This window comes from Saccostrea echinata, unplaced genomic scaffold, assembly GCF_033153115.1.
Source record: "Saccostrea echinata isolate AGI-Se365-2 ecotype Australia unplaced genomic scaffold, CSIRO_AGI_Sech_v1 ptg000056l, whole genome shotgun sequence".
NCBI classification, from domain to species: Eukaryota; Metazoa; Mollusca; class Bivalvia; order Ostreida; family Ostreidae; genus Saccostrea; species Saccostrea echinata.
Genome location: NW_026889805.1, coordinates 5,037,495 through 5,065,114, shown reverse-complemented (window position 1 = coordinate 5,065,114; position 27,620 = coordinate 5,037,495). Strand labels below are relative to the sequence as shown.

Here is a 27,620-nt window from a genome sequence, read left to right as displayed (position 1 = left end):
ATTTAAATGAAATAGTTTTTAAAACAATTTTCTTTAAATCAGTTCTCATTCTTTATATCATTTAGAGATATTGTAGGAATTTAAATAGTATTTTGTAACTGTTATAATTGTCATGTGAAGTCCAGTACTGGATCAAATCGGTAAATAGTCAACAGTATCCCTTTTCACATCAGAGAGATCTATAAATATTTGTGAAAGTAAAACTGCCTTCTGTCTTTTGGTAACGTACGACGTAGAGAAAACCGGAATCGAATAAAATCGATGAGCCCGCCTCAAAGTTTCCATTCTCCAATAAACGCAGAGCGCTGTGCTCATTATTTCTCTTCTAAGGAACATTATAATTTAATCATTTTCTCCATAAATAAATGTCCCAGGAGTTTGCAAATTTCTCACTTTGTAAACTTCATCAATACCCATTTATCCTAATCAAAATATAGCTTTCGGGACACCAGTAATTCGTTAAAACATAAGTCCCCGAACTGTAGCGGGCATCTGTCGCTCCAAGTTTTGCAGTCGACTGACCATCATTTATACCTACTCTTTCTTGAACATCATCAGCTCTTGATAATGGAGTACTCGTATTTAGGACAGAATTCTTTTGATGCCGGTAACTGTACCCTTCCTGGAATGGAGAATCCTCTAGCAGGGTGTAATATTCCCTGTACCTACGGGGATAGTAACCCCTTCGGCCAGATGGCTGCCCAGGGATACCGCTACAATGGGGTGCGGAGTTTCCCACCAAACCCTAGCATAAGTTCTGCAAGTTGTAGCATGATGCCTCGCCCGCGAGATCACCCACAACCTCCTGTTTTCCCAACTGGTAAGTAAAACAAAATTTACGCTTATATTGCTCAGCCGTTCTCCGACGAAATAAGATTTGGGGAAAGAAAATTGTTTTACGTGCGTCTAACTGCGTTAGTGGCGCATACTTAGCGCTCCAGATTGTCGCACAATTGGATTACTTAATGTACAGATACACATTTTACATAATTTTCGCTTAAGCTGAAAAAATTCTGTTTATTTACGAGGCAAAATTGATATAAACAGCGAAATTGTCAGAAAATTTAATAAGAAAGGCCTCTCTTTTCAAAAGCGATTTAGAAAATTTGACTTAGTTAAATTTAGTCGCTGCGAGACGGATAATTCGAGCCGAGTTGTTCGTGAAATTGGCAAATAAGATTTGGGTCCTCGCAAGAATTGCATTTCCAATTTTGATTCCTTTATTTCATTTTATTGGTAAATTAAATAATCTATCGATTCCAATATACAAGAGACATAAAACCTTTGATTTATTGGAAAACTGATATAGAATTGTAGAACAACTTAAGGCGCACGCCGAACTAACAAAATTACAAGTAAACTGAACCTCTTCATTGAGTTAAGTTGTCATTTTTCCTCCTACTGTTGATATAATATACAGGGTACATGACAGAGAAATATACAACACCGATCTGTATCATTGACAGAGCGGTGATTTGAAGGTTGAAAGAACAAGTCTTAATTGAAAGATCATTTTATCCGGATGTGATGAAACTCATTGTTCAAGAGGATAATCATGTGATACAAATCTCCAATCGTATAATCTTCATCGAATCATCTAATTTGTATCTTTTAATTATCTGATGATTAGATTTACTTAAAATTAATAGTTTTATTGTAACAGTGCTATCACATGTATTTAATGGAAAAATGTCTTTATTTAGTACAATGAATATGACTTTAGAAACTGACAGTTCATACACGACAATGCATTAAAATAAATATCAACAGAAAAATTCCTCCAATTACATTGAACATGATAAAGAGATGCAAGATTATAAAAGATAAAAGAAGATTTTTAATTGTATTTCAAAGAAATAGTTAAATAGACTTTGATGTGATATGATTTTCTAATTATTATTATTATTATTATTATTATTATTATTATTATTTTGATATTATTTAATATATTTTATAATATGTTGGTTCTGTTCATTTTTTGGGGTTTCGATTCGCTGTTTTCTTCTTTTCTATTGTTGGTTTACTTTTGTTATGTTATTGTTGTTAATTTATTTGCATTTTTTAGTATTGTATTCTCCTGTTTTTGTTTTATTATTTTTTCATTATTCAAATTCATAGTAAAATAATTTGTATTATATAAGAATAAATATCAGTCAATTCTGATATGTATATCTTTCAATGAAAACAATTGTACAAATGTTTGATTTTTTTTTTTTTACTTAAATAAGAATTATCAAAATGATAAATCCAGCTGAACACAAAGACAAAAAAAAACTGATAGAACTATTTATTTAAAAAAAAAAATCTAAAATATTTTAGATTTACATATATGAAATTTTCTGAGATCTAAAAGAAATACAAAATCTATTTATAATTCAATGAAACTGGTTTTAATTAAAATGGTTTGAAAAGTTTGATAGTTTGAATGAAAGATTGATTAAAAAAAAGGTAATGAATACGTAGAATCATTTATCCTTGAAAGTATTCTGAGAAAAATAAGTATTAAGAACATATTTATACGTAATCTGAAAGGCAATATACATGCAGGAAAATTTCCGGCATATGATGTAAAATAACCGCCGCAGCTAAATTGCATTTGGTCACAATTATGTATGTTCCTAAGAAATACACATCAAAATTATCCTCCATATCCAAGACATGCACAACAAATCAACTTCATAACAAAAATGAAGTTGATTCTTGTGTGTATATTTTAGAATCGTTATGAAGGGATTTGTTTTGTATATGTATATATGACAGGAACAAAAATCGCTTTCTTGCTTGCAAAATAGAGTAACAAAAATATAATCAATAATAACGATTTATTCCTACACATGTATAGATAAACTACTAAGTATTTGTCAGATAATTATATATATGATTTAAAAAACTGAAAGATGTGTACAAATTTTATATCCATTTTTATGTATATTAATAAAACAAACATTTCTAATCATTGAAATGGTTACTCATGTTTAACTGAAATAAAAATATGAATTTAAAAAGAAAAATTCAATTACCAAATTTGCATTTATCCATGCACATAAGAGTTAAAATAAAAATTAGATTATTAATAATTATTTTTCATAACATATCTTTAATAAAATGCATTAATAAAATCATTGACGGCTAAAATGCCAATGAAAAAATATTAAACTAGAATAACTTACATGCTATTTATTTAACTTTAACCCCCCCTTTTTTTTTTTTTTTTATAAATTATAATCACATTTTTATAAGTTGCTTAAGAGCAATGCATAGAATCTCTAATTAACCTGAGGAAATAGTTTTTGTATTGTGTTTGATAATATATGTGTGTATGTGCATAATGAAGAGTAAAATATACTTTATGCTATATTTCTTATAAAAACACTGATTTCCAATGCAGTTGTTATTATAAGCTGAAAATAATCTGCTACAGATACTACTACTACTACTAATATATATATATATATATATATATATATATATATATATATATATATATATATATATATATATATATATATATATATATATATATATATATAAAATAATAATAATAATAATAATAATAATAATTATATATATATATACACACAAAGTTAAATGTCTCATTTTATTTTGTTTTAAAAATTTGAATTTTGTAAAAATCTATGCCATTTTATTTTATGTATTTTGTGCATGGTGCCTAAAATCATGAACATATATTGTCAAAGCTAAAATGCTAAGTGCAAAGAAGCTTCCTTAAATCCTTTCATGAATTTATTGAATATATCTGAACATGATTTTCAGGACGATAAAAATAAAAGTAATTGCTATTAATATTTATTTACAAGATTGCAAAATAAATAAACAAATGAATAAATAAATAAATAAAATCATATCATTTAGTATGTTGTAATATAAATATTATTTGAATCAAAAATACAGTAAAAGATTCTTTTAATTCAGTTTTGATTCTTATTTAAAATCATATTAAATCACAATACACGAATTTATTTGCTAAAGAATATTTCATTTTTTAAAAAAATATATCAAGTTAAGGGGGTTTTAAGACTTGCTTTTAAGCCATCAACTAACTGAAGACAAAGTTAATAAGAGTAAGGATTGATGGTCGTAAGTAGGTTAATCTTAGTATACCTGTAACATTTGAAATGAGTTTTACTTGTTCTTTCTATACTCATTTATATTTCACTCAATGTTGAACTTAAGTTCATATTATCATAAATAATTATGATAAAATAAGAATCATATATAGCTATGTTGAGTAAACTATTGTACCAGATATAAGACAAATTTATCATTGACATCATACTTGTACTACAAATCCTGCAGACTCGCTTTTATAGCTTTATTTATCATTTTATCCTCCTGTACTATTTATATGGTTTTGAGAGAATACATGAACTCAATTATTTTTCATTTCAATGGATTTTTTTTAAAAGATACAATCCAAAGAAGCTCCAAAGAAGCAAAATAATTTTAAATTTTATTTTTTGAATTTAAAATGAAAAGTAACTATAACATACAAATAAGTTTGATAGAAATTGAGGCTTTTCTGATAGCTATATAATTTTGATGCAATGTTCAATCATTCCTACAATATTAGGATATCTGTCTTCATGCATTCTTACCCGAATTAATATAAGGATAGTAAAAATAATTTCAATGATAATTTTGAGTTTATCTCAGTGGAACATTTTTAATATATGTGTACGTTGTGACCAATAAATATTTTCGTCGATTTCCTCATTTTTGATCAAATACAGTACTTATAAATGTTAGATTTGATCTTGTTTGCTTGCGTCGCGCAAAACACTGATTAACACATCATTAACGCTTTGCATTGTACTCGATAAAAAGTGTTAATTTGTCTAAATATGAGTTAAAATTATTTTATTACTTTATGAATGTTATGTAACTTGTAATATAATAATTTAAGCAATAGGGATGTATATTTCAGAAATTCACTCGATTAATGGTAACGTTTTTTTTTACATTTTAGGCACCAGTCCATGGCTTGGGCAATCTGAAAGTTTTACAAAGGGTAAGTGTGCACATTTCTATTGGGAATTAAATTACTTCACTGACACATTTAAGAACTGGGTTGTTTTCATCACAGACATTTTCCTGTAGATTGTCTCTCCATTCATCCATTATGAATATTATGGCAGGAAATAAAGGCTGTTTAATGGAGTCTGCAATTTCAAACCTGTATTTTATAGAGTTTGCAATAATGTTTTATGAAACGAAAGATGAACAAGGCATTAAAGTCGACTTGTAACTCTCCTGAGTGGCCCCATGTGTAACTTCATTTTAAGATTCTTTAATTATTCATAATATGACGGTAATTATATAGCGGGAAACTGGGATCCTGCCGGCCGTAAGGTGTCGCTGTGATATTGCTATTGTACTCCTTTCCTTCTTGTCTGACGATCAGTTTGTATGCGCTATCGCCTCCAATGATTTCCCTCCATTTACACGTAGGCTTTTCAGGAATATGAAGTCGTTCTAACTGGGTTTTGTTTTTTGTTGGGTTTAGGATTTTAAAACGAAGATCAGTGTTTAAGACTGGTGATGATTTTTTCCCTCAATTTTCATTATAATTTATCTGTTACTTTTAAACAGCTGAAATATTTTAGATTGACATTGTCTCTGTTTAAGTCATAAAATATGCCTCTTCGGAAAACAAAACAAAACAAAATCAAATGAAGTGAAAAACTAAATTCAATACATTTCTTTCAGCGATTTAAAAAAAAAAATTTATTTATATAATGTCGTTTTTGCCTTAAAACCTTTTTTTCTTAAATCTCTTTTTTATTCTATTTGACAGTTCTCATTAAAATGAAATAATAAAACTTAAAGGCAAAATATGAAAAAAGGTAGAATCTGACACTTAAAACTTTCCGGAATATAGATTGTTTATTTACATATATACAATACAATACTGCATTAGACAACAAATATATAATAGCATTCAAAAAAAAAAAGTACGGTACTCTTTTTTAACAATTTTATGATTAAACTGAAATGTGTAAGCTGTCATATTTTTAAATGTTTCATTTATTAGAATATTTGAATTCCAATATTGCTTTTTTTTATGATTTTCTTAACATTTTTTGATTGTACTTACAATCATTTAATACATAACATTTTTTTTAATAAATTGCATCTCATGTAAATTTTATTACAGAGGTGTGTATACAATTCTACCTAACTAGCGTTTTTTCAATTTGTATGTACTTCTGCACGAGTAATATAAGGCACCATGAAGCACATAAAATTCAAACTTAAATAACTCCAAAAGAAGCAGAAAATAATGTGACTTATCTGGGTTTATCTTTTACAAAAATGCATTGGAAATACACTTTGGAAATTAATATTGTAGTTTCGGCGCTTCATTTATTTTAACAAGTAAAACTAAAATAAATCAGTTTCTTTAGATGAACAACTTAAAAATTCTTTCTTTAATATACTTAATCCAATTTATGCACTTGAATTTCTCATTTCTAAATCCAATTCTAGAGGAAAATGTGTAAATACTTGAAAAGTGGACTGTTGAAAAATTATCACAAAATTTCAAGGTCAAATTAAGGAATATATATTCTTGCCAAAAATCATGATATTTCAGCTAAAATGGTCAATGTATGTGAATTTCAATGCTGAAAAAATATTAGAACAATATAAAGCGTAAAAATAGACAAAATTGGTACTAGTAAATAAAAAAATTCATAAGACAGATATAGTTATGGTTACAAAGAAAAAAAGACGTGCACTTCTATTAAATAGTTACTCCTTTTTAAAAAAGAATGATGCTTTTATTTTTGGAAATGATTATTAATAGAAAAAAAAATTTCAAGTACTTTTCTTGATAAAAAAAAAATGTAATCAAGTTGTATGGTGTTTGTGGCAAATTCACAATTTTCACATTTGATACTAAATCATAGGTTATTAAATATAACATCATTAAAAAAAATGCAAAATGTTTTGCTTCGTGAAATTTTCTGCGATATTTATTTGTTCGTTGGGCTTTTTGTATGCTTGATCTGCATCGTTTGATTTCTGTTTTTGTTTCGTTTTTTTCGAGGGTGGTGGGGGGAAGGGGATTTTTGTTAATTTTTTGACATTTTAGATTTTTTTCTCTTTCTTCCTCCCTTCCCTCCTTTCTATCTATTTATTTATCTTGATTGGAAATTTATTTATTTATTTATTTTTATTATTTATTTAACTTGATTGGAACTTAATTATTTATTGATTTAATCATTTATTTATCTTTTTGAAACTTTATTTATTTATCTTGATTGGAACTTTATTTATTTATATATTTATTTATTTATCTTGATTGTTTCAATTTACTTGGTTTGATTTTAGTTATGTTCAAAGAAAACCAGTGTGTTATAATACAATACAAGAGAATTTGAAGATCACATTGGTTAATTGATAATTGCAAATTAATTAACACTAGAGTCGTAATTGTGATGAAAGGAAGACAGAAGTTAATATTTATTAATGTCACATGAGGAAGTATAATCAGATAAGCCATGAAAACAGTAGTGTCCTGGAATTTATGCATTAAAATGATAACAGAATGGTTGATGTTCATTCTTCAATCAAAACAAGTCTCTGGATTGCTCATTCAGAACGGGCTTTTTTTATATTAATGTATGGATATGATTTGATTAAACAAAGCCCTAGCGATTTCCTTCTCTGATTGGTTAAATTGTAATCGGTTAGTTAAATTACACGCGTACTTGAATTATCAATTTAATATCAATCAAACAGAGTAATTATAGGAAATGCTGGTTCGTTTTCAGTCGATCAGATACCAATTATTATTCGGAAACACGAAACCTAAACAGAAAATGGTTTCGACTTTTATTGAACATCAATCACTGAAAAAAATGGAGAGTAATTCTTCTAATGTACCGCTGAGATTTGAATTCTTAATTAATAAATCCTGATAGTCGCCCTTTACTTCAGCTTTGAGTTAACACAGTTTAATCAAGCCAGTGCCTTCCACCAGTGGTGAATAGAGACACTTTGTACGTGTGACCATATTGTCTCTGCAGACGGGAATATTGAAATATCCATTACCAAAGGAAATCGGCCATTTTCTGGTTATTAATATCGCTTCTGCTAGCCTTTTGCAAAACTTTCACGCGTGGACGACTCTAGTTTCGTGCAAGATTGTCAGGATTATAAAAATGCTGCTATATTAAATGCTAGTTAGTTAATGAGATCATAAAATTACTTTATACTAGTTATATTCAGGATAAGAGATACCCTCTAACAAATTAAACCGTATGAGAAGACATATGTACCCTTTTAATAACTTCATGTTCTAGGATGTGTAAGTTTAGTCATAAGTCTTATAGACAAAGAAGCCAAAGAATCCATTGGAAATATATATATATATATACAGGAAGTTTTTTTTAATATATTTTATGTTACACTGAGATTGGCTTTCATTTTTGGGGCAATTAACCATTGAACATTCTCCACATAAAAGTTAAAATCTTTTTAAATAACATTCCACAAAACAGATTGTGTTAATTTTTTGTTTAGTCTGTGATTACCCTATTTGGTTAAGAATAGTTAAAAAAAACATTGTTTTGTAAGTTTTTATTAATTAAAGAAAGAAGTGAGACATATATCTATTGTGGGGGTTTTTCTTACATAACGTCTCTCCAATTCTTTGTTTCACTCGGTGCAGTTTGTCGAGGACTTCAGTTCTCATGTTTTCCTTCCGTTAATGGTGTTTTAATAAGATTTCCTCCGAGTTTAACGCTTACTGTCTAATTTTGTCGAATTACTTTGCAGCAACAACACTTTCCTGTATAGCTGGTAAATACATTAGAAAATGTACTTGAACCATGTAAAATTTACGGTCATTGTTTGAACTATAGTAATATATAACAAACAAATATACATTTAATAGTTATCAAGATATATTTATCATCACTTATAACTGTAACCTCACTGTCTATTATGATACACATGTAAGTATAAATAAATGGCGATAAATATCTTTTCAGTTCAGTTCAATTATTCTCCAAAATTTTTAAAATGGGAACATACATGTATATACATATAAATAAAATACAAGAATAAAAAATAGAATTGGTGACACATCATTCAGTTTTATGAATTTATTGAATTGATATCAAATAGTTGTCCTAGTGTAAGGATGATTTTAAAAGGTAAACCCCTCGTAAAGTCTTGACAGGATATAAAATGATAAATCAATACAAATCAGAGTATTGGTTATTGATTTGTATCCCCTGTTAAGTTTACGTTGCAATAAAAATATTTTACTATTACATCTTAGTAATTTTATTGCTAACTTTTTGGACTAAATTGTTTCGCAACTGTTGGAAGGGATTTTTTTTTTAAAAAAGAAGAAGATATTTTACATTATTGTTTGAAAAAAAAGTATTTTTGTTTTATGTATTATGGTTTTATGGTCGATACAATAACCTTATCAGCACATACAACCTATCGTTGAGTCAAATGCTGACTGACGTTTTTCTTACTTATTGTTAGGCCATTATTTATACACTGAACTGTTTACGGATTTTTCGTTTTTTCCCCAATCATGACAAGGAGCACACGGCGGGTGTGACCAGTCGGCACTCCTCCATGGCACCTGATCCCAACTCTAAATTTTTTGGGCCGTGTTTGCTCTGCTCCAAATTTGTATCGTTTCATTGGAATGAATAATGTTCGTTATCTTCATATTTCATTGTAGAACTATGAAAATTTAGATGCTTATATAATGTTGAGGCATCTCAATCACTCTACAATACAAAATGTGTATTCATACTGTTATGAAGACACATTGCATTGTAAGTATAATGCACTTCATTTATCACATATAAGATACAAAATGAATTTGAATTACCATATTTATATTGGATTCCGAAACTTCTTAAAAATCCTTACAAACAAAGATACATAGCGGATATCCAGTAAATGTTCTACCAAGCCTTTTTCTTCACGCATCAATAAAATATTAACAGCAGTGAAGGAGAAACTTCGGGAGTACTATGCAACAATATATCCGAGAGGTGGTGTAAATCAGATGTGGCTACTTAAAAATTCCAAAGAACTTTTGGAAAATTTGAAATCAAAATTTTACCAAAATAAATAACTAAAAACTTACGACTTTTCAACTCTGCTTTGTCAATAAAAATGGAACTCGTAAATTTACTTACCTTGTCATTGGTCATTTGCAAAATTATTTTGTTAAAAAAACATTCTGATTGTACACACAAGTACTCTGAAGTTGATATTAGGAAGATGCTTGAGTTTCTGACAGACAATATTTATGTGGTTTTTGGAGACCAGGTCTTCCAACAATCTGTTGGAATTTCAATGGGTATCAATTGCCGTTGTTAGCAGACCTATATTTGTTTTCATATGAAGCAGAATTCTCAAAATCTTATGCACGAGAAAAAGAAATATCTTGCAGTGGCCTTCACCTCGAAATTTAGATATAAATTATTATCAAGTAACAATAGTTATTCCCATTCATATGTCGACACGATATATGCCAGTGAGCTTGAAATAAAAGATACCACAGAGTCTGACACATCTGTTTCATATTTGGATATTTTACTTGAAAAAGACGTTAATGGTAATCTAACAACCAAGCTTTATGATAAACGTGATGACTTCAACTTTTCAATCGCCAACTTCCCTTACTTAAGCAGCAATATACCCTTATCACCTGCATATGGGGTGTACATCTCTCAGTTGATTCGATACGCAGGAGCATGCTCTACGTATGAACAATTTCTAAAACGAGGTAAGTTATTGACAAACAAGTTGATGAAACAAGAATATCAACAACCTCGTTTAAAGTCATCATTTCGTAAGTTCTATTGTCGATACAATGACCTTGTCAGCAAATACAATCTATCATTAAGTCAAATGCTGACTGACATTTTCATACTAATTGTTAGGCCATAATTTACACATTGAATTGTCGACGGATTTTTTCGTTATTTACCGACCATGACAAGGAGCACACGGCGGATGTGACCGGTCGGCAGGGGATGCTCACTCCTCCATGGCACCTGATCCCACCTCTGTTTTTGGAGGTCCGTGTTTGCTCTTCTCCCAAATGTATTGTTTTAATGGACTTTGAGCATGAATACTGTTCGTTATCTCCATATTTTATACAAGAAATAATCATATATTGATCACAATAAGGTTCTTCATCACTTGATATTCTAAGCTCTGTAATATATTTTTTTTTCTCGATCAGTGACTTGCAAGAAGTATACAGGCAGTTTTTAAGAAATATCACTGTCATATATGCATATTGACACGAGTTTAACGGGTGGCAATAACTACAATACTAATGAAATGTTAACCGGTAAATTCTAAATTTAATACAAATTAAACAAATTTGGCGCATATTAAAATAATTTTTCCGGTCGTAATACCATTTTAATCTTCAAATTCGATAACAGTGTTCTGTTCACTATTCTGCACCTGAGTACAAAGTAGTTTTTTTTTCAAATCAGATAATCAGGTTTTGATAATTTTTGTTATTCATCTAAGACTTAAAGAGGTTCGTTCCTGAGCTTTTGAGCAGATTTTTGTCTTGACTTCTATTTAAAAAAAATCTTCATAACGTTTTAGTTTTTTCTATAAACTTGGATTCTACAATGCTAATTTAACTATATTCAATTAAAACCCCATGATTAAATTCCATACCAAAAGCATTAAGAGAGGAACTATATTTTGTGGCGGAAGGTTTTTAAGAAGAAAATGATCAATTTTTTTCTTTCGAAGTATTCACAGTATTGTTAAGTTTGGATTCATATTTTTATATGCAGCCTGCACACAGAGTTATTTTGTGCAGTAAAATGTTTTATGCTGTCCTAAATTATATATTAAATTAACTGTCATGAATTCCATCAGTATATTTGACAAATATAGCAAATATATTGTGAAAGTCCTGGGAAAAAATAGCCCACTTTAAGCTTAAAATTAACACTATCTTAGTAATAGCTAAACATTAAAGTCAATGCCAGAAAAATGACATTTTTGAAAGCAAAAAGGTCAAATAATTGACAATGCGAAGTAATTTGGAACTATTTTGTTGTAACAATTATAAATGTGACTATTCAAGATGAAAAAAGACTTATTTGTACCCATAATTTATTTGGATAAAAAAATATTAGAAGTTCAAGTGCATTTTTCAATGTTCATTTTTTTTAAAGTTTTTCCCATAACTCAAAATATTACAGGATTACATGATACAAGTTTCGGTTTGTTTGACAGAAGAGTGTCCAAATCAAGTAATGTTTAAACATATTTACATGTTTACTACTAGCATTCAAACACTAAAAATATAATCAAATAATATTTATTTCATCGATAATGATTAACAATTAATTCAGTCTTTTCTTTAAAGAAAAACATTTTCCTGGTATACTATAAATACAAAATTTCATTGTAGAAAAATTCCTCGGTATGTTCGACAACCAGGAAATGTCCGTTTTATAAACGGTGCTTCAATTGCCCGCTGCCTGAAGGAATCCAGATGTACCAGCGCTGTCGGGTCGTCAGAAATCAGCCGCCCGATTGGAAACATTAGTTTTCTCTACTCCCTGACATTGTCAAGAAATATTGCATTTTGGCCGAATATAATTGTATTGTCTCGGAAGATAATTCGCCCTGATTTTACAAATGATCTCATACAAAGCGATTATAGATCTAGAGTTAGACTAATCATATGTTATATGCGAAAATTGAGATAAATAACTGCATAGTTTTATTGTTGGGACAGTGCTAGCAATAAACGTAAATTGCTAGGTATAAGCGTAACAGACAGTGGCCTAAGTTTTATGTTTTTCATATCTAACAATAAACAATTAAGGAGTACATTAAATTCATGGTCTATGCGACCATTCATGTCTTGCTTAGGTTTGGAAGTATATCATGAAATTCAGACGTAGTTGCTTTCAAACAAATAACGTATTTTGCTCAAAGATACTGTCAGGCCCCATAGTAGGAAAAACATCAAGCTAAAACAAACAGCATATAAACATGCAAACAAACACCTGAATAAAGAAAAACAAACAAAGAAAATCAACAAAACAAAAAGCAAAAAAAAAAAATGTGAATAAATAAATTTAATATATTGATAGTAATTTAAAAAGAAATAATTCACCAAATAAACTTAATAAGAAGAATGTTTTTCATTCACTCAAATTCTTTTAATCGCCAACATACATGCATCCCTAATACTTTAATAATTTAAAATTTTGAAAATTCATATATTTTTACATTTTTTGTATTTTATTAAGAAAAACCGAAATATTTTAAGGATAAATCTATGTTTTCATCGTCAATCATGACAAGAAATTGGTTGAAAAGATTGTTTTATGAGAAAGTGTTGCATTTTGAGATTTGTGTGGTCGTCATTCGTATTTTTCTTTTAGTTTGATCAAATTTCATATATTTGATTAGATTACTTGAGTATCAAACACTTGCTAAATGAAAAAAAGATATCAAATTATGATACTCAAGAGAAGGCATGATATCTTTCTTATTGATAGTGCTGACATCTGGGATGAGAAATCAAATCGTAGATGGATAAGTTGCCTTATTATATTAAGGTAAAAAAAACACGATCTCTAAACACATAAATAACTCTGTAAAAAAAAAATTAATAGCATTTTTTTCTTTGATTCAATATTGATAGAAACAAATATTTTAACATATTCATTTTTTTTCTGTTGCCCTTTTTTTAGGTTTAATTTCTCTTCGACCAGCATATCAAAAAAAAAATCATTCAAAATATCGATCTCAGCTGTTACTACGAAAAGTTATTGATATTTTATAAACCTTATAACGTGTTCCTGCTTTCATCAGGAATTTACTGTACGGTGGAAAATCAAGAAAAAGCAATATTAAATTTTGTATTTTGGGTAAATTTAGTGTATGTATGACCATACAGTATACAGTGTATATATATTGTAATGAAAGAAAGTCCCATTAAATATTTTTTTATTCGATGTATAATAAATTATTAATCAGAAAGAAATTTTTTTTTGATGACGTATTTTTTTTTTTATCTTAAGCCATTCTAGACGTTTTCTTCTACTACTGAGAAAACCCCCAATTTTGTATGATGGACTTTCCTGACTCAGAAAGAAGGCAACCAGTACATACTTGGCACTATGTGATAAAAGCCAGAAATAAAAAGGATCCGTCATTTTGTCAAAGAAAATGGCGCTTAAAATTGGATACTCATCGATTTCTGTTGCGCCCACCATACCCACTATCATCACTTCTGTATAAATACCGAAATTAAGATCTTTGAAGACCATTGTGACAAGCAGGAGGCAAGTCATGGACAGTTTCATTAGAACCTTTTCACACAAACAACCTGATTTCATTAGTGTAACCATCATTGATTTGGTTTTGGCGAATGACATGTCTTTTCACACCCCTCCCAATCGTTTTTTCCTTTATTCAATAAATAATTTGAAAAAAATGTATCGGGCCGAAAATTTTACAGACTCATTCTCTTTCCTGGAACCTCTTTTGTGAGTTGTGCGTGCGAAGATTCTCTGATTGTAAAATAACATGCCTAAGTTAAGCTCGATTTCGGCCCAAATTAAATTAAATGAATATAAAACTGATATCAAAATACGAATTCTTCCGTCTTTTATCGTGGTGCTTCAAAACGAACAGCCATTGTGCCGCGGAAAAAACCGGGGGATATCTTAATTCTCCCTAATAAAAGGGGACATTGTAATTAAAGCTGTGAGTTTAATATATATGGCTCTGGAATGATTTCCGATCTGAGCCACAGCTGTAATACGGTTATAGCGCCCAAAGGAACCCAACGAAAAGGACAAAAAGTTACCAGACAGAGGGAATTTACGTAATTCTTCGAGAACGTTAGTCGCACACCAGTTCATTGGTCCTATAATGACAATATCAATAGGAATAATTAATCCACAGTTCTCTAAAGAATTCTATGTCTTCTCTCAGTATATCTACTAATATACCACAAAGCAGACTTTTCGATGACTCTCCCTGTAAATTAAAGATTGTAACACGAAAACGTTTAACAATTATTTGTCTTATCATTAATTGTTTTTATATCATGTCATCATAACAATGAACTATCTTAGATGTTCTTTTTTTAATATAAATTTAATATATGATACATAATACGAAGGACCTTTAACATATTCGAGACTTCCAATTCACAATTGAAATACATGAAAAATCAATTACAGTTTACTCATTACCCTTCTCTCCTTTCCCTTGCAAATGAATTACGATTTAAGTTTCATTAGTTGAATTTCAAGGACGAGTAACTCTCCTGGGGAAACAAAGATAAACAACGATTCGTATTTTTTTTTTTAATTTTCGATATATTTATCACTTTTATTTTCATTGGCTTTTGAGCTAACTTTTCCCCTAGAAAATCTTGATTTATCACAACCAGTTGGTTATGGAGTAGATTGCAATATAATTCATGGGAATCGTCATCATCAAATTAAAGCTTTTCCTGTGTTTGTTTGACGTCCTATTGTTCTTTCTGACAGAAATCCTTTGGTGTATTTCTTCATAGTGTGTTGAAATGGAGTCCTTTATATTTATGTGTTGTTGGAATTTAGTGTCTTTGATTTGGAGGGAAACAAGATGACAGAGTGAAGGAGTTGTCCCCAGTGGAAGGAGAATTAATGTTGCCTATTTAGCCCTCCAGAAATTTGACCCAGGAGATTTTCACAAATTCCCTCTCTCTTCGGTACAACGTAAGATTTGACAAAAACCACGTGTGTTTGTTGGAAAGTGTAATTTTCCTTAGGTCGACCTCTCATTCTATTTCGCTAATTTGTTCTCGGCAAATAAAGAGTAACAGACCCCATAATGGAAATTATTAGATGAAACTGCCGATAAATGAGGCATCGTTGATCGTTGCTCTCCTTTATATGGGAGAAAAGGGATTTGGGTCCAGAGCTTCATGCATCTTTATCGAAGGTCGTTTTGATCTGCCTGTTCTTTTCTTTGCTGTGTTTTCCGATTTTTTCTCGACCATCAATACTGTCTTATATTTGAATTTGCAACACGACGATTTTAATGGTAGAAATGACGTGCTACTGGCGTCAAACTATCAGTGTGTCTGCTACGATTTGTGTTTGATAAATGTGTAGAGGTCCCTTAAGCGCTGGAAAAGCGCAGAACCGTTTTATCATTGAGAGTCTCAGCGCATCGTGTGACTATATTTCAAAGTAAGCACTTTAAAAGTCCAATTCGATGTGAGAAACTTCTACTTTGAAAATATGATATTTTAGCAGAAAATTCACTGTGGAATTGTGAGATCAACGTTTGTAGAAAATCAGGAGGCTGTGGGATTTCTTTGCTTTTCAACCGATGATGATTTGCGCGATGCAATGAATTCATATAGTAAACATATGAAAAAGAATTTATAATGATAATTTGGCGATTTCAAATTTCCAAGTTCAAGAAATGGAAAATGAATGTTAAATGAACAGATAATTGCATACTAAATTGTTAAAACTGTCCCAGAATAGCAATAAGTTTTTGCTTATGCTAATGCAGGACGTTGAGAGTAAACTGAGATAGGTGTTTTGTTTAATTCATGAATTAGTATTTCCCCGATAAACATAGATATATTTTACTAAAATAAATTACTCCAGCATAACTTTGTTGTTAAATGATTGATGAGCTACAATCCAATTAAAAACAGCAATTTTTTTTCTGTTATATATTTTTGAGATTTTTCATGAGAAAACATGGGACAAAATATTATGCAGAAGAGAAGGAAACTTTGCAAATCAAATCGTACCATTTTCTTTGTTTTCCATATTCCCTACATCCAAGTTAAATTTGAATTACCAATTGACGTACCAAGTTCCTTCCTTTGCTCCTCACGAAAATATTAACAACAATTAAGGAGAAGTTTAACTTACTGTGCAACTCATACTTGAGAAGTGGTGTTAATCAATTGTGGATATAAAAAAACTCCAAAGAAATTTTAGAAATTTGAAAACAAACATTTTGTTTGACTTCAACACTTCAAATTAACCATTTCTCACGATAAAGTAAAGATCTGGCTTTTAGACATCATAGATAAATGCGGAATTCGGAAATTTTCATATCATGAGAATGGTCATAGATCTACAATATTACTTTGATCATTTTTCTGATTCAACAGATAAGTACTCTGAAATGTTTATTAATAAGGCTCTCGTGTTCCTCATTGAGAATATTTAAGTAGTCTTTAAATAATCGATCTTCCAACAAACTGTTGGAATTCCCACGGGTAAGAATTATGTCCCTTTATTAGTAGACATTTTTGTACTCTTAGGAAGCGGAATTCATTTAAAAAAATCAACATGAAAAGAAATCTCTTGCTGTGCCCTAAAAATTTGACATTCAGATATATGGGCGACGTTTTATCATTTAATAATATCTTAGTAATATTCATTTTCATTCATACGTTGATTCGATATATCCAAATCAGAAAAGACACCACAGAGACTGACACATCTATTTGGATGTTTTACTACAGAAAGACATGAATGTCAAACTAACAATTGAACTATATGATAAACAAGATGACTTCATTTTTTATTGTAAACTTCCCATATGTATATAGCAATATATTTATCACCTGCATGCGGTATTTATATCTTCAAGTTGATTCCATATGCAGGAGCATGTTCTGCGTAAGAAAAATATCTAAATCGAGGAAGTCTACTGACAAATAAGTTGATGTTACAAGGACATAAATAATTTATTCTAAAGTCAGCAATTTGGAAATTCTTTGGTCGATATAATGACCTTGTTTGCAATTACAACCTCTCATAATGTCGAATGTTGACCGACGTTTTTAATACAAATTGTAAGGCCATTATTGTCCAGGAATTACTCCATTTACCCGATCAAGACAAGGGCTCACGGAGAGTGTGACCAGGGATGTCTAATTCTCCATGGTACCTGATCCCAACTCTGATGTTTTCAGAAGTCCATGTTTGCTCTGCTCTCACTTTGTATTATTTAACAAGGCTTTTGAGCGTGATTACTGTTTCGTTATCTTCACATTTCATGTTTTGGATCCTGTTTAAAATTTTTAGGGAAAAATGAAAAGACATGATAAAATTTTGCTTTACGACAAAACAGCCAAATAATGATTGTTTATTTCTTCTAAATAGATTGGCATATTCATCTACATAGTATTGACAATGTAACTTTGTGTACATATATACTTAATTTAATACCATACACTAAATACCGGGGTAACACAGAATTTTTTTTTTTTTGTTTTTTTTGTTTTAGTTTTTTTTCTTTAAAAAAATAATCCTTTGTCTGAAGTTCATTGAGAAAAATGCACATGCACAATATGTGATAAAAATGATATACTGATAAAGTTATAAGAATTAGCCTCTACATGGTAGTAAAGGGGCATGGACACATATTGTATCTGAAATTTTCGATAGAATTTCTTGACTTACATATGGCAAGAGCGTTTCAGATCAATTTATTATCAAAGCGTGTTTATATACTTCTTTTATCATGACTTTCACAGACTAAATTTTATCCTTAATATTCAAGAAAAGTGGGAATCTGCAGTGTATTGATAAAAGACATTGAAACTATAATTAAGTCAGAATAGGAGTGTAAGAAATCAAAACCAAAACCACACTGTCATCTGTTCTTGTTCAGTGATGTGTGTAGCGTTAGCAAATCAAACACATCCGGTAAAACAAAAACAGAGCTAGTGCCCATGTTTGTAAACATAGGTTTTTGATGTAAGGTTGGTTATGAAGAATACCGTGGCATGGGAATTGAATTTTTTTAAAATTTTTTATAATTTTCATCTTAGTTCAATTTAAGCTAAAATTTTATTTAAAATAAAAAGAGAAAATAAAATTTCCCCCCATAAATCATATTTTTAAGAATCATGTATACCATAGGAGAAATCTAAGGAAAACTCAGAAAAAAAATACCCGATCATACAAATAATTTGAGTGAAAGTCTCTCTTATTATGTTTATCAGATATTTTATTTTGGAACGGCTATTTTGGGTTTCCCCCTGAATTCTCCGATGGTATACATGAAAAATAGGTCCCTGAGGATACTTGTCGCTCGGTATATATTCTACTATGGAGAGTGAAGAGATGAACGATTCCATACTGGCTGACAGAGTCCCTAGCATAAAAAGGTGTCAATCTGCAGGGTCTATAAGGGGCATAGGCTCTGACAGAATGGTTGGTGCCCCTCGAATTCTCCTTCGGGACATTAACAATTTGTTAGATATACAGTCGGCAGATAACCAGTTTTAGAATAAAACAAACCAAACCTTTACTAAAATCAAAGATTGTAAGGTTTCTATCAGAGATATTTTTGACATTGTTTTTTGGACTCCATGTGTTCCATTTCTAAATGTTCTACTAGAAATTGCAAAACCTTTGATATTTTGATAACAAACGCTTCGTTTTAAAACCTTACTGGACAAAGTTTTTATATTAAAAAGGGTGAAAATTTGACTTGTAAAACTTAAAACGTTGTCTATGGAATTGAATGTACTCTATGCGAACTGATCTATATATCTATATTGGGGAAACAAAGGGTTCACACATAATGTCGGGGCAAAGGTTTGAAATAAATAATGGGAGCTATCAACATCTTTGTAAACTTTTCAATTTCTCTGATCACTCTATTCTTTCAACGAGGGTTAGAATTTTGAAAAAAAAAGTATATTATCTAACTAATAGTCCCACTTTAAGTACTCCATTCCATAGACAAAGAGAAGAATATTTGATCAGGAAACTAGGCATGGCTTTTCCGTATGATTGCAACGACAACATAAATAATGTAGGGAATCTTTCGAGCCCACAATGTGCCAATGTGAATGTGTTGGGACTTTTAACAATACATCTAGACGTACACGTAGTCATGGACATCGATCATACAATGGACCATATATACATGATGTCTCCTTTGATTCACTTTTGCCTTACGTCAATAAACAATTAGGTCTTCATCACTTCGCACTTAACTTCATTCGGTTCCCCTGAAATTTTTGAATGGACCATTTGAAGAAGCTAAAGCAAGTCCATACATAGATTCTTCAAATGCAGAATGCATGCTAGTGTCTGAGATTATGGATGCTGCACAGCACAGGCTTTTTCAGCCACAACGTGTCGGAATATTCTGACTCATCCCGTCGTTTCCTTGAAGATAAATTTGCCAACAAAGGAATAGATGCTGTGTCTATAGTAACATTCTTAATCATATAAAACATTCTGTCTTGCATTCCACCATATTTCAAATTGAAGTCTACACCCTGTATTTCCTACAGATATTCCCAAACTGTTGCTTCCAAATTTTTCAATTATAAACAAACCTTACAGTGCCTAGATATTGAATATCTAAAACAAAATCTTCTTAAGTATTTTTGCTCTTCTGGAAACATCATTACCGGTGATATTGATATAGTTGAAAACGAAGACCTAAAATCAATCATTTTAGATTATCCTAAATACAGAGAGCCCCGATCTTTCAATTGGCGACAGAACTTCATTTTTATTATGAATTCTGTCGAAGATTATGCCAGACGTTGGGCTACATATGAAAGGGAAGACCTAAATTAGAAAGACTACATGAACAATATGTTGTGGTTACAGCAGGCAATGCTTGAAACAATATCGTCTTTGTTCGTAAGGCTCATTATTATAACTGTATTTTAGAAGAACTTGGTTTAATTCCTACGTCAGGAAATCCAACTTATACTCACAGTTCACTTTCTAAGGATTAAATTCTTCAAAATCACATTTTAGTGTTTAATACTTATAACATTCCAGTGAACCAAGGAGAGTTCTATCTACCATATCTATACTGGATTCCTAAAGTTCATAAAAATCCTTACAGAGATACATTGCCGGATCCAGCAAATGCTCTCTTTACTCCTTACAAAAATATTAATTGCTGTAAAGGAGAAACTTCAGCTACAACATATTCTAGAAATGGTGTAAATCAGATGGGGATTCTCAAAAACTCTGAAGTACTTTCAGAAAAATTAAAATCACCAAATTTTTCAAAATCAATATCATTAAAAGGTACGACTTTTCTACACTTTATACATCCATTCCTAACGATAAATTTAAAAAAATAGGCTTTTTGATATTATAGACAACTGCTTCTTCAATAAAAATGGAATTCGGAAATTTTTGTATCTTGTGATTGGTAATCAACAAAATTACTTTGTTAAAAATCACTTTTATTCTATACTCAAGTATTCTGAAGTTGATATTAAAAGGATCCTGGAGTTCCTCATTGACAACGTTTATGTAGTCTTCGGAGACCAGGTCTTCCAATAAACTATTGAAATCTCGATGGGCACTGATTGTGCTCTTTTATTAGCCGACTTGTTTTTATATTTCCATAAAAGCAGAATTTATGCAAAAACTTCTATTTGAGAAGAAGAAAACACTTGCTATGGCCTTCAACTCGACATGCAGATATATCGACGACGTATTATCAATTAACAATAGTTACTTCCATTCATATGTCAACTCGATATATCCCAGTGAACTTGAAATAAAAGACACCATAGAGTCTGCCACATCTTTTTCTTATTCGGATGTTATAATGACTATAGACGATAAAGGTCAACAAACAACTAAATTGTATGACAAACGAGATGACTTCAACTTTTCCATCGTCAACTTTCCTTATTTATGTAGTTATATTCCGCTATCACCTGCATTTGGTGTTTATGTCTTGCAACTAATTCGATACTCAAAAGCATGCTCCGAGTACAATCATTTTTAAACAGAAGCAGGATACTTATAGGTAAGTTGATGTTACAGGGATTTCACCTTGTAACCAAATGTAACCTATCATTTGGTCCTTTTTTGGCTGACTTGTTTCATACCAATTGTTAGTCCTTTGTTTTAATACTTATTTTGACTACGAAATGTTCCGTCTACTTTATCAATACATACGGCTCACGGCGGATGTGACCGGTCAACAGGGGATGCTTACTCCTCCTAGGCACCTGATCCCACCTCTAGAATTTTCGTGTTTTATGCCCTGTTTATACATTTGAATTGTTTGTAGATTTTTGGAGCTCTATCACTGTTATGTCACCTGTTCCATCGAAAAAAATAATTTATGGGAAAAAATTCGAAATAACCTGGGATGAGGGAGACGGGGGTCCTGTCCACAAGTACTTGTGATAGCTGTTAGTACAAGCAGCGAGAGACACTACATTGATCAATAGAGGAAAAGATTTTTTTTCAGCCAAATATCTCCAGTACACATCGATATCAAAATAACACTGGTTTATATAGCATTAAAAATGGCTCGGAACAAAAATTAGAATGATAAGTTTTTAGATATTTCTTCTTATGAATACTTTACTCTTTTCCTGGTAAATGCTTTTCTATTTGCACAGTAAGAGTAACAAATTTACACTATCTAGAACTTAATTTTAAAAAAAGCCTCTATCCACAAAGATATTCAAGATTGATGATTATCAGAGGAAATTCCTATTATGTACACGATATTGTAAATTAAAGAATCAATGCATTGAGTACCCTGTACCAATAAATAATCCCTTTTTGAAGTTCTCTTAGAAATGCGATATTTTATGCTAAATACGTACAGTTGCAAAATGATTATTGATTGTAGGGATAACAAAAAAAAGGTCACGGCAAAGTTTTCCTGGATTTTTTTTTCATTTTCCAGAATGCATTTGGCATCATAAAACACAAAGCGTCGGCAAGCCTTACTACCAAACTACAAATTCTATACACTAATTACCACGTGTATAAAAATCGCAGATAGTCTATAGTTAGTGTTCTATATATATATATAAATATATATATATATATATATATATATATATATATATATATATATATATATATATATATATATATATATATATATATATATATATATATATATATATATATATATATATATATATATATATATATATATATTTATGACTGAGAATAATCTAGAAAACTGTTCCAATCCATAACCCCTATGTGGCCTTTGTATCTGTGTATCTGTGCATCAAAATCAATATTGGTTTAACCAATCACAATTTAAAGTTCTTAAATTCAAAGTATCTCAATATTTACGGTCATTCTGTCAAATGAGGATAAAGATTTATCCCTGACTGGAGCTGTATGTCCTTTGGCTTTACATAAGCGTAGCATTGATTAATCGCCATCCACTGGAGGAGTTATCAATAAGATATGTTGCTTTCACATGAAGGAGCAGGTGTTGCTGTTGTGAAATGTTAATTACCTTTTGGATTGTAAAAAGATAAACATGAATTTAGAAGCTTCGTTCTTTATTTGGTAAAAAAAAAAATTATTCGTAGTTATCTTTCTTCTTACAATGTACAACGAACATCATTGTTCCACAAAGTATTGTAAAGATAAGGGTTGAAGGAGCATTCTAAAAACAAAATATGACATGAAGTAAACAAATTCGCGGAGTATATTCTTTAAAAATAAGTTTTAATAATATATTATTTTATACTTCTTCTGAGTTACTAGTATATACATGTATTTTAGATAATTATATCCCTAAGAGATAAGTAAATGTGGAATGCAGTATCTTAACCAAAACTTTATATTTTACTTTAGGGCTGTCTTATAAAATGTACCAACATGATACTGGAATAAGTCCCGAAAAACGTAAACAGCGCCGAATCAGAACCACGTTTACCAGCGCACAACTAAAGGAGTTGGAAAAGGCCTTCGCCGAGACCCACTATCCTGATATCTATACAAGGGAAGAGATTGCCATGAAAACGGACCTCACAGAAGCCAGAGTCCAGGTAAAAACTAAGTCTCTAATTAAATAAGTAAAAATAAGAAAACTCTCCTGACATCTACACAGTTTAGGAGATTGCCAAGAAAACAGATCTCGCAGAGGCCAGAGTACATGTAAAGACTAAGTCAACTATTCAACTATTTAATAGGTAAAAATCAGATACATAAAGTTACTTAATATGAAAAAAGAACAGCAAAGATATACGTACAATACAACCGAAGTAAAATGTAGAGGAGACAGAGATTGATTGATTGATTGTATGTTGTTTAACGTCCCATTCGAGAATTTTTCCGTTTGCCTGACCATGACAATGAGCACACGGCGGGTGTGACTGGTCGACAGGGGACTGGTATTGTTTCAATGGACTTTTGAGCTTGATTACTGTTCGTTATCTCCATATTTCATCCATGTATCTAGGTTAAAAGAGATCAGCAGAGTATTTCCACTAATATTAAATTTAATTTAGACAAATCAAGCTAATTAGTTTTTTCATCAACAAAGATTTTTGTATCAAATTCAAACGTTGAAAAACGTTGACTGTCCACAAACTTCGTGGTCATCATTCGTATAGACACAGTCTCCAGCCAAATAATAGAAATCAGATTACAGGCAAAGACTATGTCTCCAGTCTACTAAAGAGAGATCAGATATTAGGTATAGAATCAGTATCCAGGCGAATAATACAGATTTTGGTACAGAAAAAGACTAAGTCTCCAGCCCAAAATCAGAGATCAGGGCAGGGGTATAGACTCAGTCTCACACCAGATAATAGAGATACGATTACAGGAACAATTCAAGTCTTCGGCCAAATAATAGAGATCATGCAGCAAGCTTCGTCTAAGTCTCTAGTCAAATTAAAGAGATCAAATAACATGCAAAGAATCAGTATCCAGAAAAATAATACAGATCTTGGTACAAGAACAGACTAAGTCTCCGGCCTAGTAATAGAGATTAGGGTAGAGACTCAGTCTCCAGCCAACTAATAGAGATTATGGAACAGGTTTAGACTCAGCATCCAGCCAAATGAAAGAGATCAGGGTACATGTATAGACTCAGTCTCAAGCCAAATAAAAGAGATCAGCGTACAGGTACATGTATAGACTGTCTCAATCCAAATAAAGACGTTAAGGCATAGACAATATATATATAAAGACTCAGTCTTTGGCCAAATAATAGAGATCAGAGAACTAGATGTAGTATTCGGGCAAGTAGTACAGGAAGAAATACAGTCTTCAACCAAATAATAGAAACAAGGTAACTAACTATTCATTTGAGAAAAGAAATACGTTTGCTTCTTATAATAAGTTTATCAAACAGTGATACACTTCTGAATTTTGCGTTTCTACGCCCTTGCAATTTATAATCAAAAAGTATTACATTCCTAGGTCATGAACGGAATAATTTTTTCTTCTATTTGCCAATATTTAAAAATAAATTCAAAAGACAAACTAACACTCCTATTTTAGGTCTGGTTTCAAAATCGCCGAGCGAAATTCAGAAAAATGGAGAGGGCAAAACAGCAACAGCAACAGAGTCAGTCAAGTTCCTCAGTAAAACAAGAACCCAGCAACACCAGTGGAGGCAGCAACACAAGCAACAACAACAATACGAGCAACTCTAACAACAACAATAATAACAACACATGCAAAGACAAAGTCATCAAGTCAGAAGAGGCCCAACGTGAGACCAAATTTCATTTTATTATAGGAATTAATTATTTAGTTTTAAAACACTCTTGTACTTGGCCTACGAAGAGTGTCAAAAAGGTTTATGCTATGTAAATTCAAGTTAGAATTACCACAGATCAAATTTTTAAACCGGTACATATATGGTTTGAATAAACCAAATTTATTGGAATTTTTCATGTTTTTTTTTTTACATTTGTCTTCATCACGCCTTTTTTCATTGTCTTCTGCCACTAAGCTGCCCTTTACATGTATCTCTTACTTTTCTTTGCAAAATTGCTTTTTTTGTTAAGTGATACATAAAATTAAGATGTATCTATATTACTTTTGTTAATCAAAGTATAAATGATTGTTTACTATTTGAGAGAAATTAAGTAATCGCATTTTTATTTAAATTTGTTAACTTTCTTTTAATAGCTAAACCTCAGACAGAGGGGTCAAAATGGCATTCTACTGTATCGAGTGGAAAAGTAACACCATCTCTATCCAACACGTCATCACTTCCGGGACCTTACTCCAGTGTGCTAAATTCTCATGGGCACGAATTTCATCATACCTCGTCATTGGAAAAAGGCGTTTCTCTGGCTGGAGGAATTTTTTAATGCTGGTTGTCAAAAATGACTACAAAATCATATATAACATGCGATTTTAAATAATTATTGATTGATTGAGTGACTGGGACTCACCTTCTATCTGCGTCTTCCTTTTAAAATAGCATTTCCCCTTCATTCTGTGGCATTGCAAACTTAAGGACAAGTTTTGCAATATTCTTTTGAAGTAGATACTCACTCAAATTTAGCAGTATTAAATATAAACAATATCTTAATTGGTATGGTGAATGAAAGAATTGAACTAACTACTTCATTTTTCAATCATGTGTGTTTATTTCATTGTAAATAAATATTGTACATTATCTGTATTTCAACAATGTTAAAATAGAAACAATTTCAATTATTTATGCATTTAATCCTAAGGCTTTATAACATTATTTAAGTTAAATTCATCAACATAATGTTTACAACTGGTAGTCACATCTCTTGTGGCGCCTTCAAATCACCAACAGCGCAAACTGAAATATTTCACAAAAGATAAGTATATCTTTTAAAAAAAATCATGTCATTTTTATTTATTCAATATAATTACAAGGTCTAGTCAAATATTAAAAAAATCTGTCTACAGAATTAAATCGTCAAAATGATTCGTGTTTGCAAATCTTTCAAAGGGAAACAACCCTTTATTTTTTTCTAATATAAAATAAGCAGATTATTTCCATCAGTAGAGGAAAGGATACAATGACAGGCCCTTCAGTTATGGTTTATTTCAGTGATCTAATTTTCTTAGACTTGTTTTGTGCTTGACAACATGAATCGACGGTAACCATTTTCTGATTTCATTTCCTCTTGATGTTTTTAATTGAAATAGAAAAAAAAACCCAAAATGTTTTGTCTCCTTATTCCTGTTGGTTTTTTTTTTTTTTTTTTTTTTTTTTTTTTTTTTTTTTTTTTTTTTTTTTGGAAATAGATTAAAGTAATTTTACATTTTTGTATGTGATAAAATGAAATAAAAATATGAATTCATATTAAAAATTTCTTGTATTTGTCATCCCATTTCATACCAAAATAATTGTCAACTCGCATTTTTTTTGGACTGGTATTAAAGCTCATCTTAATGAAGAGATATCAAAGGACATATATTGAACGTTTAAATGGTTTCGTAAGAATGCTCAAAGGTTTATAAAGAACTTATAACATTTTAGCTTGAGATGTTACTTGATAAGTTCTATACCTCAGCGAAGCCGTAATATAGCAGTTAGGCGACTACAAACAATTTTGATTCCATCTTCGAGTTTATTTCATCAATTTTCTTTCCTTCTCATAGCTTTGATGTAAGATAAAGAATAGAAGCGAACAATAAAATATGAAGCCTGTACTATCATTTCATCATAAAAACGAACACTTCATGTATGTGTGAGAAAATTTGTTTCCAACATATGTTGAAAGTAACAATTGAAAATGAAAGTTTAAAGGCAATGAATCTATTTCCAAATCAACACTTCTTCTATTAATACTTCGGCTTTTATGTAAATTATAC

General features: G+C 30.6%; 1 protein-coding gene across 1 annotated transcript; it reads left to right on the top strand.

Annotated features, from left to right (window-relative positions):
• The first annotated feature begins 495 nt into the window (after window positions 1–495).
• On the top strand, window positions 496–26,497 carry LOC133173264 (paired mesoderm homeobox protein 2A-like). The gene is made up of 5 exons (XM_061308248.1): window positions 496–820; window positions 4,988–5,029; window positions 23,655–23,848; window positions 25,311–25,524; window positions 25,947–26,497. Exons 1-5 carry the CDS (start codon window positions 568–570, stop codon window positions 26,129–26,131), a joined length of 888 nt encoding a protein of 295 aa, XP_061164232.1. The 5' UTR covers window positions 496–567; the 3' UTR covers window positions 26,132–26,497.
• Window positions 26,498–27,620: the final 1,123 nt, after the last annotated feature.

Excerpts from the sequence above, each read along its gene's own strand:
- LOC133173264 (XM_061308248.1), top strand. The coding sequence starts at position 568 with ATGGAGTACTCGTATTTAGGACAGAATTCTTTTGATGCCGGTAACTGT. Across the intron at positions 821-4,987 it reads ACCTCCTGTTTTCCCAACTG|GCACCAGTCCATGGCTTGGG; the intron begins GTAAGTAAAACA and ends TTTACATTTTAG. Across the intron at positions 5,030-23,654 it reads ATCTGAAAGTTTTACAAAGG|GGCTGTCTTATAAAATGTAC; the intron begins GTAAGTGTGCAC and ends ATTTTACTTTAG.